At 32.0% G+C, this 16,387-nt stretch overlaps 1 protein-coding gene across 2 annotated transcripts; it reads left to right on the top strand.

Annotated features, from left to right (window-relative positions):
• The first annotated feature begins 487 nt into the window (after window positions 1–487).
• Window positions 488–5,670, top strand: LOC133678656 (DEAD-box ATP-dependent RNA helicase 30-like). Of its 2 annotated transcripts, XR_009836018.1 has the most exons (11): window positions 488–738; window positions 850–1,418; window positions 1,507–1,686; window positions 1,787–1,948; window positions 2,051–2,205; window positions 2,693–2,785; window positions 2,902–2,987; window positions 3,069–3,295; window positions 4,365–4,595; window positions 4,683–4,906; window positions 5,419–5,670. XR_009836018.1 is itself a non-coding variant. In XM_062101066.1 (10 exons), exons 1-10 carry the CDS (start codon window positions 680–682, stop codon window positions 4,787–4,789), a joined length of 1,869 nt encoding a protein of 622 aa, XP_061957050.1. In that variant the 5' UTR covers window positions 488–679; the 3' UTR covers window positions 4,790–5,089. The 2 variants fall into 2 exon arrangements, 1 of the variants encoding a protein (XP_061957050.1); XM_062101066.1 differs by lacking the exon at window positions 5,419–5,670 and having other exon boundaries at window positions 4,683–5,089.
• The last annotated feature ends 10,717 nt before the right edge of the window (window positions 5,671–16,387 follow it).

Here is a 16,387-nt window from a genome sequence, read left to right as displayed (position 1 = left end):
ATAAAAAATATATATTTTTTTAATTTTTTAAAATTTATTTTTAATATTAGTATATCAAAACAATTTAAAAAAATCAAAAAATTAATTTAAAATTAAAAAAAATCAAAACTTTTTAAAAACGCGGTCGAAGGATGATTAATACATTCCCAAACAATAAGAAAACTGGGAAGAGTGTCACATTAACAAAACATAAACAGTTGAAGGATGACAAGTCCAATTCCCAAACAACAGTAACCTTCACCGGGATAAGACTTGTCATTCATCTGAACGATTATTGTTGAATCGACTTGTTTAGAGAGTGTTTGTGACAGTAATAAAAATTGTTTTTTTAAAATGTTTTTTTACTTAAAATATATTAAAATATATTTTTTTATTTTTAATATATCACATAAAAATATATTAAAAAAATTATTTTTTTTTAAAAAAATCAAAATTTCATGACACCGCTGCAAACACACACTAGTTTACAAATCAAAAGGCAAAAGCGTCAAAGCGGTAGCTTTAGAAAGTAAACTAATCGGAGGAGTAAAGTATATACTGAGAAAAAAAATTATTATTTCCCGCGATCTGATAAATAAAAACAAATTTCAGTCTTCTTCTCATTCAATTGTCCCTAAAAATTAGAAGAAAATCGAATTAACCCTAGCTGAGCCAGTAAGCAGAAATCAAATTGCTGCCAATGATGAACCCTTACGATAACCGGTACACCGACCCCGACTCTTACCGTCACCGTCGCAGGCATTTCCATTCTCTCTCTGTTTTAATCGAATCTCCTTTTTTTTTTCTACTCTTAAGTTTCAAAATTTTTAAAAAAATTTGGATTCTTATGTTAATCAGTTCTTTTTTCAGTGATTTAATGGGCCAACAGCCTCCACTGGGGGCCACTTACGGACGCGGTGGACCTGTTCCTTATGGAAGTGGAGGTGGTCCTCTGCCTCCGTCTTTTGCGAATAGAGGAGGTCCTGCTCCAGTTGGTGGAGGTTATCCTGCGTTTGAGCCCCCTGCTAGTGGATTCAGTGTTGGACGGGGTGGCGGCGGAGGAGGGGGAAGGGGAAGGGGGTTCAGTGGTGGCCGTGGATCTAATTTTTATACTGGGGATAGAAGAAATGATGCTGGTCATGGGAGAGGCTGGAATTCTGGCCGTGGTGGTGGCCGTGGTGGGAGGGGGTATGGTGGTGGTGGAAGAGGAGGGAGGCATGGAGGGGGAGGTCCAAAAGGAGAATTGGATAATATTGCACTTCCAAAGCAGGATTTTGGGAATTTGGTACCTTTCGAGAAGAATTTCTACTTTGAGAATCCTTCGATTAGGGCTTTGTCTGAGCATGAAGTGGTGATGTATCGTACAAGAAGAGAGATTACTGTTGAAGGCCATGATGTGCCTAAGCCTATTCGCCTGTTTCATGAGGCCAATTTCCCTGGTAATTCAATCTTTTCACATCAATGCTAACGTGGTATATTTTGAAAACTGTGTTTTGTTAGACTGATTTTTATGGTTTTATGTCCTAGATTACTGCTTACAGGTGATTGCTAAGTTGGGTTTTGTTGAGCCAACACCAATTCAGGCTCAAGGGTGGCCGATGGCTCTAAAGGGTAGAGATTTAATTGGCATTGCTGAGACCGGTTCTGGTAAGACATTGGCATACATGCTACCAGCTTTTGTGCATGTTGCTGCGCAGCCTCGATTGGGTTAGTATGGATTGCCTTGTTGGTTAAGTTGGATTTTTAAAATTGCATTATCGTATTTAGTTGTGTGGTATTTATTGTTTTATACTTTTTCGCCGTGTAGTACAAGGTGATGGTCCGATTGTGTTAGTATTAGCACCTACCAGAGAGCTGGCAGTTCAAATTCAAGAAGAAGGTTTAAAGTTTGGTTCACATGCTAATATTAGGAGCACTTGCATATATGGTGGTGCTCCCAAGGGACCCCAAATTCGTGATCTCCAAAGAGGTAATTTACTTTTTTTTTTGTTTAGTTTTTATGCTATTAGCAAATCGAACCAGATTGAGATTGGTGGAGGGTGGTAATGATTCAAGATCTGTCTTATGCCAGGTGTTGAAATTGTCATCGCTACCCCTGGTCGACTAATAGATATGCTGGAAGCTCAACACACAAATTTGCGAAGAGTCACATACCTGGTGTTGGACGAGGCTGATCGAATGTTGGACATGGGGTTTGAGCCTCAAATTAGGAAAATTATATCTCAAGTAACCATCTATCTTTAGCTTCATCTTTTAATATGATGGCCTTACAAAGTAAGGATTTCTATTAAGTTTTTTAATTTAACTCCTGATAATCTTGTAATCATTTCCAAATAAGTTAACTGTTGGCTTGGAGCTTTGAAGGTAGTCATGTTAATGTCTTTAAACATTTAAAGCTCGATTTGTCTGCTAGCATTTTTGAACAAGTTAATGCGACTTTCGCCTCTAGATTGAACTGCATTGTTAGCATGGGATCTGGTGTCATTTTCTGTTTATCTCAAAATTCACACTGAATAACTTGGATTTTAAAAAATATTCTTACTGAACTAAATTGAATGTTGGTGGGATATTTAATTTTGTAGGTATGTAATTCATGCTGAACTGAATTGTATGTTTTGCCAGTGTGCCAACCCAGAAACTGTTATTAAAATGGAATTTCATCAGCCAGGAAGTCCTTTGACACTGAGTTCTAAGAGGTCTATTTTTGTTGCAGATTCGACCAGATAGACAGACATTATATTGGAGTGCAACATGGCCCAGGGAGGTTGAAATTTTAGCAAGGCAGTTTTTGCACAACGCGTACAAGGTCTCAGTTTTAGCTGTTCTCAATTACTGTCATATAATTGTTTTGAGTTTATTATGGTCTGCTTTTAGTATAGACACATGTTCACCCATTACTGTTGAAAATTTTACCTTGTTTAGGTAATCATAGGATCAGCAGATTTAAAAGCAAACCAATCTATAAACCAAGTTGTTGAGGTCGTCATGGACATGGAGAAGTATAATAGGTTTGTCATGTCAGCTTGTTGCAGGGTAAAATTGATGTTTTGGCATGTTGATGTAGATGCTTTAATGTCTTATCTGTGCAGGCTGATCAAATTGCTGAAAGAAGTGATGGATGGAAGTCGGATTCTGATTTTCATGGAGACAAAAAAAGGCTGTGACCAAGTTACAAGGCAGTTGAGAATGGATGGATGGCCAGCATTATCCATCCATGGTGATAAAAACCAGGCTGAAAGGGACTGGGTCCTGGCAGAATTCAAAAGTGGCAGAAGTGCGATAATGACTGCCACTGATGTTGCTGCACGGGGTCTTGGTAGGATCATTATGTGTTGGAGTCCTAGGTCTATTTGCATCTGTCTAGAAATTTGAAGATAGGCAAGTCGGCCGGCTGCTATCCAGTTTTCCCTGAATATAATTTGTGGTATGGGTGCAAAGTGAGCTGCCAATATGCATAATCACCCCCTGATTGCTGTGCTAACTTGTACGCATGGCTCTTTACTTCAAAGGGATTTTAAAGTTGGATTGAGAGGCATGTTGGTTTCTCATATTCACTAGAATATCCCATAAGTTTGCCTTGCTTGGAGCTACTGCAATTTTATAGCTCATGTTACATGGACACAGGGAGCACTGTCCGTTGGTATTGTGGACAGCAGTTTAAGATTTTGTGGAGTGTCTGTTTATCATGGAGATGTCATTGTATTCTGTGGGCTGTGGAAATTGCATTTCTGTTTTTTAATGGAAGTAATAATCTAGAAATCTGGCTTTAGTGAAGCGGTAATTTGCATGAATTGCCTAATATGACACAGCTCCAACTAACAGGTGTCTACGTAACATGTTTGCAAGCAATTGTTGCCCATCCACAGTTATGAAGCTGGTTTATCTTGGCAGCCGGGTTGACTGACATATGGTTACTAGATTGTTGGATATGAATATAGTGGCAGTGAAGCTGCTCCTTATCCCTGCAAAAGGTTAAGGTGGGCACATTTATTTCATGAATGTGTTGTCTTAAATTGATCACTTGGATGTTAGAGGTGCAGGGATAAGGTGGTGTTTGTATGTTTCTCGGGCTGGAATCAGGTGTCATAGTGGCAAAAAAACTTCATAAACTCAGCATGCTCATCCTAGGAGGTTTTGGTCCAGAGTTTTATTTAGCTATCTAATCTGAAGCTTGATAGCTTTGGTTCTGAGATTGAAAACCCTGAAAGCAGAGTTATCTTTTGATTAAGGGTCAGAATATTTACATTTTGTGCAAATGATCTCAAGTAGAATGAACCACCCTTCATATCTGAGTGTCTTGTGTCCTATAGTCCTACACTTGCGTGCATGCAGTGAACTTTATGCATTAATTCTTTTCACTTGACCTCTACTCCAATTTCTTGTAGATGTGAAGGACATAAAATGTGTTATCAACTATGATTTTCCTTCCAGCCTCGAGGATTATGTTCACAGGATAGGCCGAACTGGTCGTGCAGGAGCTAGGGGAACTGCCTTTACCTTTTTCACGGATTCAAATGCAAAGTTTGCCAGGGGTCTAATTAGAATTCTGCAAGAGTCAGGGCAGATTGTGCCTCCAGCATTATCTGCTTTGGCTCGGTCATCTGGTTCTTTTGGAGGTAAAAATATATGGATTTGTTAACTCCGGCTTGAGTGTAAGGTCTATACAAGGATTATGAATCTCTTTCTATTTCTCTTGTTCATAGGTTCTGCAGGTAACTTCCGTTCCAGAGGACGAGGAGGCAGCTTTGGCAACAGGGGTTCGATTTCAGGATCTAATACTGTGCCTCTTGGTGCTCGTAGGCCTTGGTAATTTAATGAACAATTGCAGCGTTTCCAGAGTCTACCATATAATAGGAAAACCATCTCTGTGGTGGTTGCTGCCTTGGTGTTGATCTTTTGTTTTGACGAGATGTGTTGAAAAATCATAGTAAGAATCCCAGAACTCGTACAGTTTAGGAATTCATGTATTGGCAAATTCATATGCATGTGATTGTAACTTTAGGTCGCATAACTTATGAACACAGGTGCTAAGGTTCTTTGTTGTAGTTGATGAATTATTGATATAATCAAATATCCATGCCAGTAGAAAATACGGCAGACGTTTCTACAATGAGTCATAATTGTTGAAGTCTTTTCTTGGCCCTTCAATTATTTTGATTGTTTCATAATTGGTTTGGTTTGTGAACTGTGAGCTGTTTCGTTGCAGCAGTATTGGCATTGAGCTGATTGATAAGCTCATTGCTCGGCTTCTAGTCCAGACCAGAGCGAGCCTTTTTATTCACTTCTCCAAACTGATTTATCCTCCCGTTTGTGGTTATTACAAGTTTCTAGCTTTTTAATGCCTGGCAATTTCCCAATTGCTGGTTTTCAAAACAATAAATTAATAATTACTGGTTTTCAGTTCAACAGTCAACTCAAGAGATTTTTTTCAATTTCCAGAACGCAACCGAGTTACGAGGATCTTTCTCACGCACAAACATGCAGGGAAGCCGAGTATTTGTCCAATTTCCATCCGAAAAACCTTCCTGCATGTTCGAGAAATTGTCTTTAACATGAAGAGGTAACAAAAGTAGTGAGTTTATCCACACAGCACATCATATTTGTATGTTGCCTTTCACTTTAAAACATCAACTCAAGTCTTGTAATTGTGAGAGATCTTTCTACTTGAAAAGAGATTATTATCAGTTCAAACTCCTTTCCTTTCTTTCGAATATTTAAATTTGATGTCATATTATATAAAGAGATCAAAGTAGATCAGTCTTTTTATCTTGTGAGCTCAGGCTCTTATCCTTGAATGGTTTTTTTAAAAAAAACTAAATATAATTAACTGAACAAATTCAAAGAAAGCAATAATTAGCTTGGCATTCAATATTCTAAGATAATAAATAATTCAAGATTTACTGAGCTGATCTTAAATGTAGGAGCTTTCAACCAGTTAAATCTATAATAATTTTATTTGATTTATTGAGAAGTAATGTTTAGGAATTAATTTATAAAAAAGAGAAGAGGTTAAGGAATGAATTGTGATTAAACACATCCATAGATACTTCTTCATGAACTATTTTTGTAGACTTTTTCTATACTAATCTTGACTCATTAATTCATAATTCATGGCTGAGTTGAGAAGCCTATAAGTAATGCAGGAATTAATATTTCTTATTCACAAGTAAAGGTGAAAACAAGTCATGGATAGAAAAATGGGGGTTTATTTGTAGAATAAAAAGGAAACAAAAAGCAGTTTCACTATTTTTTTTTATTTTGTAAACACCTTGTTTTAATTCTATGTATATGCTTTTCGGGAATGTTTGAGAGTCTTTTTAAAGTGATTTTTGCTCGTAAATATATTAAAATAATTTTTTTATTTTATTTTTTAAAATTTATTTTGACATCAACACATTAAAATGATAAAAAAGCATAAAAATTTAATTTTAAACAAAAAATATACAAACTTTATAAAAACACGATTTTAAATGTGTTCCAAGATAGAATCTTTCGTTGTAGCAAAACCCTTCTCATGACCGTTAAAGACCCATCTCAACCCAAAAGTTTAAGTTGTTAGGTGAGGTTTTAATATATGATTTATATTATTCTCTAATATCCCCTCTCAAGTTAAAGTCATTTGACCTTGAAACTTGTACAGGCTCACACTATCTTGTGCTTGATTTTTATTAAATAAATAGGGATAGTGAGATTTGAATTCGTGACCACTTGGTTATCAAGATTATGATACCATGTTAAAAAATCAATTAAACTTAAAAACTTAAGTTTTTAGATACAGTTTCAAAATATAATTTATGTTATTTTTTTTGTTAATATCTAGGTCTACTGGGGAAGCAAAACCCAGCAACAACAGCAAAATCTTTTTTTTTTTGTTTTGTTTTTGTTTTACACTGCAGTCTTTCAAATCAGGGGCATGCTGCCCAATGTTTCAACTTGAAGACATATATTTTCTTGCAAGAGGATTTTATCTTTTAGGGGTCAGCTGATATTTCAAAATCGGGAAGATCCAAGATTTGAACAATGATTTCCGAGCCTCAAAGTTTGAAATCTTGAAGCACTCTCAACCTTTTAGTCGTCACTAAGCAACGTTCGAATGTCAATTTTCTTAGATATTAAGTAGCCTAAAACGTCCCTTTAGACTTTAGAGTCGATTTCAATCGATCCATTTTCTTTATATATAAAAAGAAAATGTCACCTTTGATCCCAGATCTGGAGGGGCTCTGATGAGGACCTGTCTTAATCGTCGCATTGCATTAGAATATGGCCACTTGCGCCTTTCTTTCTCTTTTTTTTTTTAATACATCAGAGTTGTCAAGCACTGTATTAGCAAGAGACTGCAAATCCTGTAGTGATGTTTTGGCCTCTTGTGTTTCCATGCCGATGCACTTTGAACTCAAGACTTGATGAGTGCTTTTGTGCTGTGTAACCCCTTCCCACCAAAACAAAAAAAAAAATAAACAATGGTATGGATAAACATTAAGGACTTTTATATATTAACGTCCTCGATTTCTAAATCATTTTTTTTTTGCCATAATAGTTGTTTTTTTTTAGAAAACATCTTATCACAGCAATAGAAGCAGCTTTTAGCTATATATATATATATATATATATATATATATATATATATATATTACAATAATTTTGATCTGAATATATTAAAACCATAAGAATACATTATTTGCGTCTTGTTGTGAACTTTTTGATAATATCATTAAACCCGACATAGCTTGGTGAGTCAACCCTCAACCCAACTCTTTACCTAACCCATACTTTCAAAGAAAATTTAGTAAAAGATGAATTGATGTGACTTGATTGATTTGATAAATCTAAAACTGATTCATTTAACCCAGTTAAAACCTGATTAGACTAAAAAAAAAATACTATCATTTTACTTTTAAAAAATATTGAGATGATGATACTTTGGATCAACCTAGGTCTTTAAGACATTATTGTTTACTCTCTGACAATGTTATTAATCTCAGCCAAGTCCATTAGGTTCACATAGTGATCCATTTACCTAGCCTTTGAATCAGGCCACATTTTAAAGTTAATTGGGTAAGAGTTGACCTAGTGTGACCTAAATGTCCTAGCAGGTGTATTCAAGACTTAATAAACTCAGTCGAAATTTAATTTTTCTTGTTTAGAAAAATTTAAAAATAACGTCAATTTAATGTTTTTTATACAAAACAAAATCTAGGAACAACAATATTTTGTATAGACTTGGGTCAAACCGATTAATCCGCCCTTGCCATGTTTAATAACTTTACCTTTTGAAATCTATTTTTTATTTAATTGAATGATTATAAAAACAAATCTACAACATTTAGCTATATAAGTGTTAAGTCAAACTTGTATTTCTTTAAGATGTGAAAAGAATTGGAATAGTTTTGAACATATTCACTCCAAGAAGAAAAATAGGTTGTAACACCAAAGGCTTAATGATCTTATTTAAGTCCACCGCAATTTGAGATTGAAAAAAATATATTTTATTTTCTTTGATTTTTTAAATATTATTTATTTTATTTAGTTAAATTACTAATACTTATATTATGTTTACCTTCACCTTCACTTTGAATATGTAAAAATTATTGGAAAGAATAAAATTATGATCCAATTAATTTTAAAATAATTTGTGACATTAAAAATTAGGTAATAGAAAATGACACATCAATTTTGACAACTGAAAAATTAGAAAGTTTTCACCATACTCTATCAACAATGACCATTTAAAATACTTTAAATGATGGTAATTAATAATTGATCATTTAGTGAAAAATATTATTTAAAACAAAATATTGTTTAACACGTAATATTTATTTGTTAATTAAGTTTTAAATGTAGATTTCATGAATACTAATGAGATTGAAGATGATTGTGATGATGAAGTTACAAATGAGCATGATAATGTTTTATTAGGCATTGACTAGATTGACTCAATTCCATCAAGATGTGATTCAAATTTTGCTCCTATGAAAATTGAAAAACTTAATGCATTCATTCAACAAAAATGAATGTGTTGTTGATTTAGAATTTATGTTTCTTGATGCTTTGTTTTAAATACTTTAGAAATTGTATTTGGTTTGTGTTTTTGATATCGAACATTTCATTGTTCACGTGAACAGTGAAGTTTCACTCTCCACTAAACAAACACGCAGCAAAAAGCATGAAAAAAATTGTTGTGCAGAACCAACCTGCGGTGAAACATCAGATTTTTGTAGATCCCATGAGCCACATCACAGCAGCTACTTATAACCAAACATTATGTTATTGAGTTTGACAAAAAACACAGCAGCCAACACAGAGCTAAACACTCTTTGAGATTTTAACATGATCTAGAGATAGAATATAAATTATATTTATTTTCATGGGTTGGCTTTCCAACATCTTATATTTGGATTTGTGATGATACACATCTTGAGTCATAAATACATAAACTAAGGTTTGATGGAATAAATTTATAAATTAAGAGAAGAAATCGCTTTATTATTGTTACGATACATCTTTCTCGAGCCATTTATTTAGATGACCATGCAACCACGGGAAAGGGAAAAAGCAGAAAAGGAAAGAAAAGAAAGAAAGAGGGAAAAGACAATGACAGAGAGAGACAAGGAGGAGGACGATGACCAGAAATCTAAAAGGACAAAGCTACAAAATAAGTAGGTGAGATATAAGTCGTAAGATTAAGAGGAAAAGAAAGAAATTGATCTGCGTGACTTTTCATGAATCAGCTTTTTGCTTATCAGAAGCCCTATTGCAGCTGTAACTTTCCCTGCGAAAAAGATGATGGAAATAGGAGCAATTTTGACAGGATACACGCAATTATTGATGTAAAGTTTGAAAGCTTCACCTTTGGAACGGTCTCATGAAGAAACAACGCAGTACAGCAGCTAGCACTTCCAGCAGGAAGCATTGCAGGGAGAGAGCACAGCTTCTTTCAAACAAGTAGGGACCATTCTTGCTGCAAGGTCGTAGTCCTGGGTGCCAATGTATATTTGTGTCTCCATCAGGACTGACTAGATTTTCCATGATCCCCCTAGATTGAATCCGCGGTGCTCTGTTTGTTTTTACAGGGTGGCCGTGCTATTTAAAAATTTTAATTTTAATTTTTATTATAATATATTTTAAAGTGAAAAATACAATAAAAAACAATAATACAGAGGATTTCATGCCTTCAAGTACAACATGTAAAGCATGCAAGTTCATTATCTGACCTTCTTAATTAGTTGACATTTGTAGTGTGCATGCAGCTAGTAATTTGCTTTTAGCTTATAAATTACTAACATAATGGCATGCCTAAGCAATAAAATGGAGCTTTAGAAATAATTTGTAAAAAATATTTTCTTGTGTCATTCCACTAACATAATATTGTGTTTTATTCTTGCAAAACAAGGTTTTTACTTAATAACAAGGTTGGGAAGACTTAATTTTTTTCGTTGTTTTAATTAAAAGAAAAATCATTCTTGCTAAGAGCATGCTTCTTCTTATGTTTTAAAAGAATTTTTGAGAAAATTTAAAAATATTTTATTTTCTTTTCTGCTTCAAATTAATGTTTTATATATTTTTAGATCATTTTAATGTGTTGATGTTAAAATAAATTTTTAAAAATTAAAAAAGTATTATTTTAATATATTTCCGAACAAAAATCACTTTAAAAATAATTATTATACTGTTTACTAATGAAATCATAACACGTGGACTGATTAATCTTTTTCAATAATTTTTTCAATGATGATCAATTGTTGTCAAGTAAAAATTATTGGACGAGGGCACAAAATGATGTCGTATCGAGTGCATAGCGTGTAAACTCACCACATCACATGGAAAGGATCGTGGTCTTTTCACCTGCTTATGATGGGGTTTTTTAGAGTGACATGACATGAGACCAGCAAGGATGACTGATGGAGGAGAAGGTGCGGAAAGTGACCCTTTTGAGTGAAAATTTAGGAGAGCGGCAACTAATGTGGTAATGTAGCAATAGTTAGTCCACGACACATCCATAAAAGAAAGATAATACGGACAAAATAAGAGAAAATAAAAATAAAATAAAAAACATTCTCATACATAATTAAAAACAATATATAATCATTTCTGATGGGTCTAATGTATTATTTTTATATATATAAAAAAGTATCCATCTCAGTGAAAAAAATAATCTCACCAAATTACCATGTCATGTATTTCTACAATTTAACAAGCATTTATAAATCAAATTGTGCACCTAAACATTTTCCGTGGGGATTTTTTTCCTTCGATAAATCACAACATAAATATTAGATGCTCATGATTTATTTATTTTATTTTTTGATTGATATTAATTTTATTTAAAATAATTTTTAAAGTTAATTTTTTTATACGGTTTCATCATCGTTTAATTTTTTTTCTATTAGATTTGATCCTTATTTTTTTAATTGGTATTTTTTTTACCTTGATAAAAATTTTAAGTTGATATTTTTTTATTTTATCATTCAAATTTAATTTGATTTAGAATTAAACTTTTTGATTGAGTCTAAGTCTAGGATTTCATGAGTTGCAAGTTTGGGAGATTAACCCAGATTTAAAAGATTCACCTGAGTTTCTTGTTTTTCTTCTTTTTTTTAAACTCATATTTTTTTATTTTCATATTTTAGTATTTATTTAATTGAAGATCAAGCTCCATTATTTTTTTATTTGCTTTCTATAAGATTTTTCACTAGTTTTAAAAATAACTCAGGTCATATGAGGTCTTTTTATTTATCATTCTCTGTGTAAATTTATTTGTTTTCTAATTAAATTAAGTTAATTGATTAAATATAAGTGTGAGATGATTACTTCATAATAATTTGGTTTTTAGGACGTTGCTTTGACAATGTGTGGTCTCTTTTGGTGTCATCGTGGAACCTTTCACGATGAAGTTAGAATTGTTTAAGTGAGTTTTTTTTTCTTCTTATATCGAATGTGATATTGACAACTTATTTTATATAGTTCATTGTTGTCAGTTTTTTATTGTTTGCTTTATTTAATATTGATATTTTTTAAATCATATTATTAAATTAACCGAGTTTATTAAACTCAATTAATTCAATGTCATGGATCTCAAATTTTTTTAATTTTTAAAAAAATATTGTTATCATCTAAATATTATTTTTATATTAGAAAAAAAATTCAACCCGAGCATATCATAGCGTGTGGCACACTATCTAGTAATTCATCTAAGCTAGAGTCATGTTACATAAATATTGGCATTTCATGAACAACTTGCTCGGCCCGCTTTTGGATGCTAGCTTCATGTTGCGTCTAAAAAACAAGGCATGGGAATCATTCATTGGCGGAGAAATGAGTCAGACCAAACCCATACCCACCATGGTTCTTGCTTTGGCTTGTAGCTCGGTACAGGTTGGCTCTTTTAACAGTTTGCAATTTTTGGCAACACAGATTTCTTAAATGGGTAAAATGGATTTATGAATAGAGTAATCTATTTATTTATCTGTACGTTTAATAGGGTTTTTTTTTTTTTTTTTGTATTTGGAAGTTTAGGTTTTTAACTTTGGTTCCTTTTCTATTCTTTTATTCAGATTTGATTTTCATTTTTTTTCTAAATTAATTTAATCCATCCACATGGCATGATTCCAATCGTTGATTTCTTGAGATGAACATCATTAATAGATCTCTTACAATGTTGGTGACACATTTGGATGGAGGGACCGCGCATGATCAATAATTAAGAGTACAGGGTCTTAAGTGGCTAAAATTGATGTGAAGGGGCCAATGTGACTAATTTTCTGCTGTCCAAAATTACTAGATAAATAGATTATTAAACAAGAGAGCATTAGTTTATAATTATGTAAACATATAAGAACTTTGTAATCTAAACAAATATATAGATTTACGAATCCAATCCTAGCATGTGTACTAAACATATATAGAGTTTATACTTAAACAAACCTAATCAAGGGTATTTGTTGAAACTCTTAGAATATAACCAAGGTAAAATTCTTGTTGTTGTCAAGAAATAATTATTTGTCTTTAAAAATTTATTACTCCTCACTAGGTGTAAAAAAACTTTCTTCAATAAGTTTTTCAAGATTCCAACAACACTATGCTATATATCATGTTTAAATGCACTTTTAAACAATGTCCAAATTACCAATATTTAAGATATCTCTACAAGGACTAATCTTAAACTCTAGATTGGGAAGAACATTAAAAAGAAATATAGCTTAAAAACCAGAACAAAAAATGTTGGAAAATCAAGTAAAAAAAAGAGTTAAAATTCTTGTAGAAAATCTTTCCAAAAAATGCAAAAAAACCAACACCAAACATTCTTCTCTAGCCTCTTTTTATAGAGAAATTTAGGGACCATAAGCTAATGAAAATCCCTACATTATCGGCCTTGATTAATTTTCATGAGCCAAAATTAAACATGAATATTTTTTTTATTTAATTTGGATGTCTTTCGAGCTAAAACATTGTTTAGGTTTTGTAAAAACAATTCTAGAAAAACTAATTGTACATTCAAGGGCTATACAAAACAATAGATCAAGTTAGAAGAAATAATTCTTCATGAACAATACTCGAGCCTAATTTTAAATTGATAAAAAATAAGCTTCTGTAACTTAGAAAATTATTTTATAATAAACTTATGTCTAGGCCCAAGCCCTGCTCAAAGCTTGAGTACGAATTTGATTGTGTCGGGTCATGTTTGTGTGAGTTTTAGCCTAAAGCCACTTTACTTAAAACCTCTTCCCTCTGAAAGCTTAGATACCTTTTGGATTCAATTTTAACTTCTCAACTTTCCACTGTATAAACACCAATAAATTTTTATTTCTTTCCTATATGAAATAAGATTTTTTTTAAGAGTTTTAGGTTTTACTAAAACATATCAACTAAGATTCTTTGGGATCAATTTCTCATTCACCTATAATTTTTTTAAATCATATTAATGTTTCATAGTAAAAAATTTATATTAGATATTAGATTTCAACAAAGTTTTAACTCTAAAAGTGAGTGGACCACTTTTTAATTTGGTCTCAAATGAGCACATTGACCATATTTTTAATAAAATATTCAGCAATCTCTTACATGAGTAGAAATTGTCTGGCTAATTTAAAAATGACTCGAAGATTCGTATAGAAATATTGATTTGGTTGATCACTACATTATAATAGGTAACTTTTGGCTTTCCACTTTTCTCAGTAAAATATTATCGGATTTACTTGCTAAATAGTGAATGTGATGTCATGAACTATTTACTTTTTTATGTAAACCAAAATAATAATATTCACATGGTTCTCTACCTAGAATTTTTTTTTTGTTCTCACGGTTATGTTTATTTTAACCTTGAAAAACTCCAAGTTTCATAAATACTTTAGAGGGTTCAACCTTTTTAAAATTCTTAAAGGAACGATCACATTTCTTACTCCTATATATGATCTTCTTATTAAAAGTATTATGTTATACTCCAATTGATATATCAAGGTATAAAAATCATTAAAAGCACAATTCATCCTTTGCTACGTTGCATTTAGCATTTATTTCATCATACAAATAAGCAATAAATAATAATTTTTTAGTGTTACTCAGAATGTTATATGGTTTAGTTTTCAATTTAAATCTAGATCTTAGAATCTCCAATCAACTAGGTATGGTTATCATTAGTACACTCTTTTATTTTTAAAGGCTTTAAGCCCATTCTTTTTAATGAATTATACACAAGCTCTCTTAATAAACCTTTGGTTGATGAATTTACAATATTTTCCTTTGACTTTATATAGTCAATGAAAATAATTTTATTTGAGTACAAATGTTTAATTAATGATATTATGTTCATGATGTATATATCTATACTTACCATTATACATATTACTTTGTGTCCTTTCCAATTATAGACTGAATGTTGTAATGGACACAAATTGTTAGCACTGGTTTTGGCTAGCATGGAATATCCTATAAGAAAATTCAAAGTCACTTGACTTTTTCTCCACTTTAATAAGAGCAATAAACTTTGATTTCATTGTGGATCTTATGATACATATTTGCATAGATGATTTTCATGATGCAACTACTCCACCAAGTATAAAAAAATATCCATTAGTAGATTTTGAATTCTTAATATCGGATATCCAATTTGAATCACTATACCTTTCAAGTATTGTTGAGTAACTAGTATAGTGTAATCTATAGTTTAAGGTGTACCTCATATACTTGAGTACTCTTTTTATTGCTTTTCAGTGATCCATACTAGAATTACTAGGAAACCTACTCAATTTTCTAACTAGGTAAGCAATATTAAGCCTTGTGCAGTTTATGACATATGTCAGTTTACTTTAGTGAACGAAACTTTTTAAAGAGATGAACCGTGAATTCACCTCCCTTTTAAGCTTGAATGATGAGATTGAAAAAAAAACCCATAAAAAAGGTAAGAAAAATACGGCCCAAGTCAATCTAGGTTATGAAGCCAGGATAACCTTATCGAAAAACATTAAGATAAATTATGCAGCTCAATTCCCGATAAAAATGTTGAACAATAAAATTGAAAAAAAATCAATTAAAAAAAAGATCAAAAAAAACCGAGTCAACTCAGGTTAACTTGTTAATAAACAAAAGTCTAACTCCCTTTGAAAAACATCGTTCTTTAAGACCTTTTACATTGTTCCAGTGAATAATGTAATAACGATTTTATCCCTCCACAAAAAAAAAAAATCAACACTGGCTTTTAGGAGCATTTAAGTCTTTTCACAAAATCTATTAGTCATTACCAAATTGATTAGGTTCAAATCATTTTTTTTATTTTAATTGCACAATAAAACAATCAAAATACAATTGAAACGAAAAACATTTTAAAACTAGCATCAATGGGCATTTTTATATTTGTAAAATGATTTTTTTGTTATTATAATGTCAGTAAAGGAGCAATTTGGTATCTTACCACATATAAAAAATAATAAAAAATTAAAAAGCATGATGAAACGATTAAAATGCCTGTAAAAACAAAAGTTTTTAAACTTGTATCTGAGGCCTTTTTTAGTCTTTCTGCAATAGTTTTTTTTTTTATATAATATCAATTCAACTTATAGGCAATTTGGTATGTGATAAAATATAAAAATTAATTAAAGAAATGAAAAAGAATGACGCGTGTGGCGGACTTTCCGGCGCGTGGTAGGCACCTCAACCCTTCAATTGACTCGTGCGATGCCTTCTAGCGTCAAAAAATGCCCTTTGACCCTGTCATTGGAAGCGTCGCCACGTCTACTTCTTAGTGAAGTGGTGCATTTCAAAGGTGGTGGTCCAATGTATTACTTGGTCTTTCTTTTTCTCTCTTTTCCCTAAAAAATTATAGTTTGGTTCTCTTTATTGTTGATATTTTTACTTCAATCCTTATTCTTTTTATTTTTAATTTTTGTTCTAGGTCCTTTTATAGAAGTTACATTTG

The sequence above is a fragment of the Populus nigra genome, chromosome 18 (assembly GCF_951802175.1).
Source record: "Populus nigra chromosome 18, ddPopNigr1.1, whole genome shotgun sequence".
In the NCBI taxonomy this organism is placed as follows: Eukaryota; Viridiplantae; Streptophyta; class Magnoliopsida; order Malpighiales; family Salicaceae; genus Populus; species Populus nigra.
This window is presented reverse-complemented; position numbering and strand designations above follow the sequence as displayed.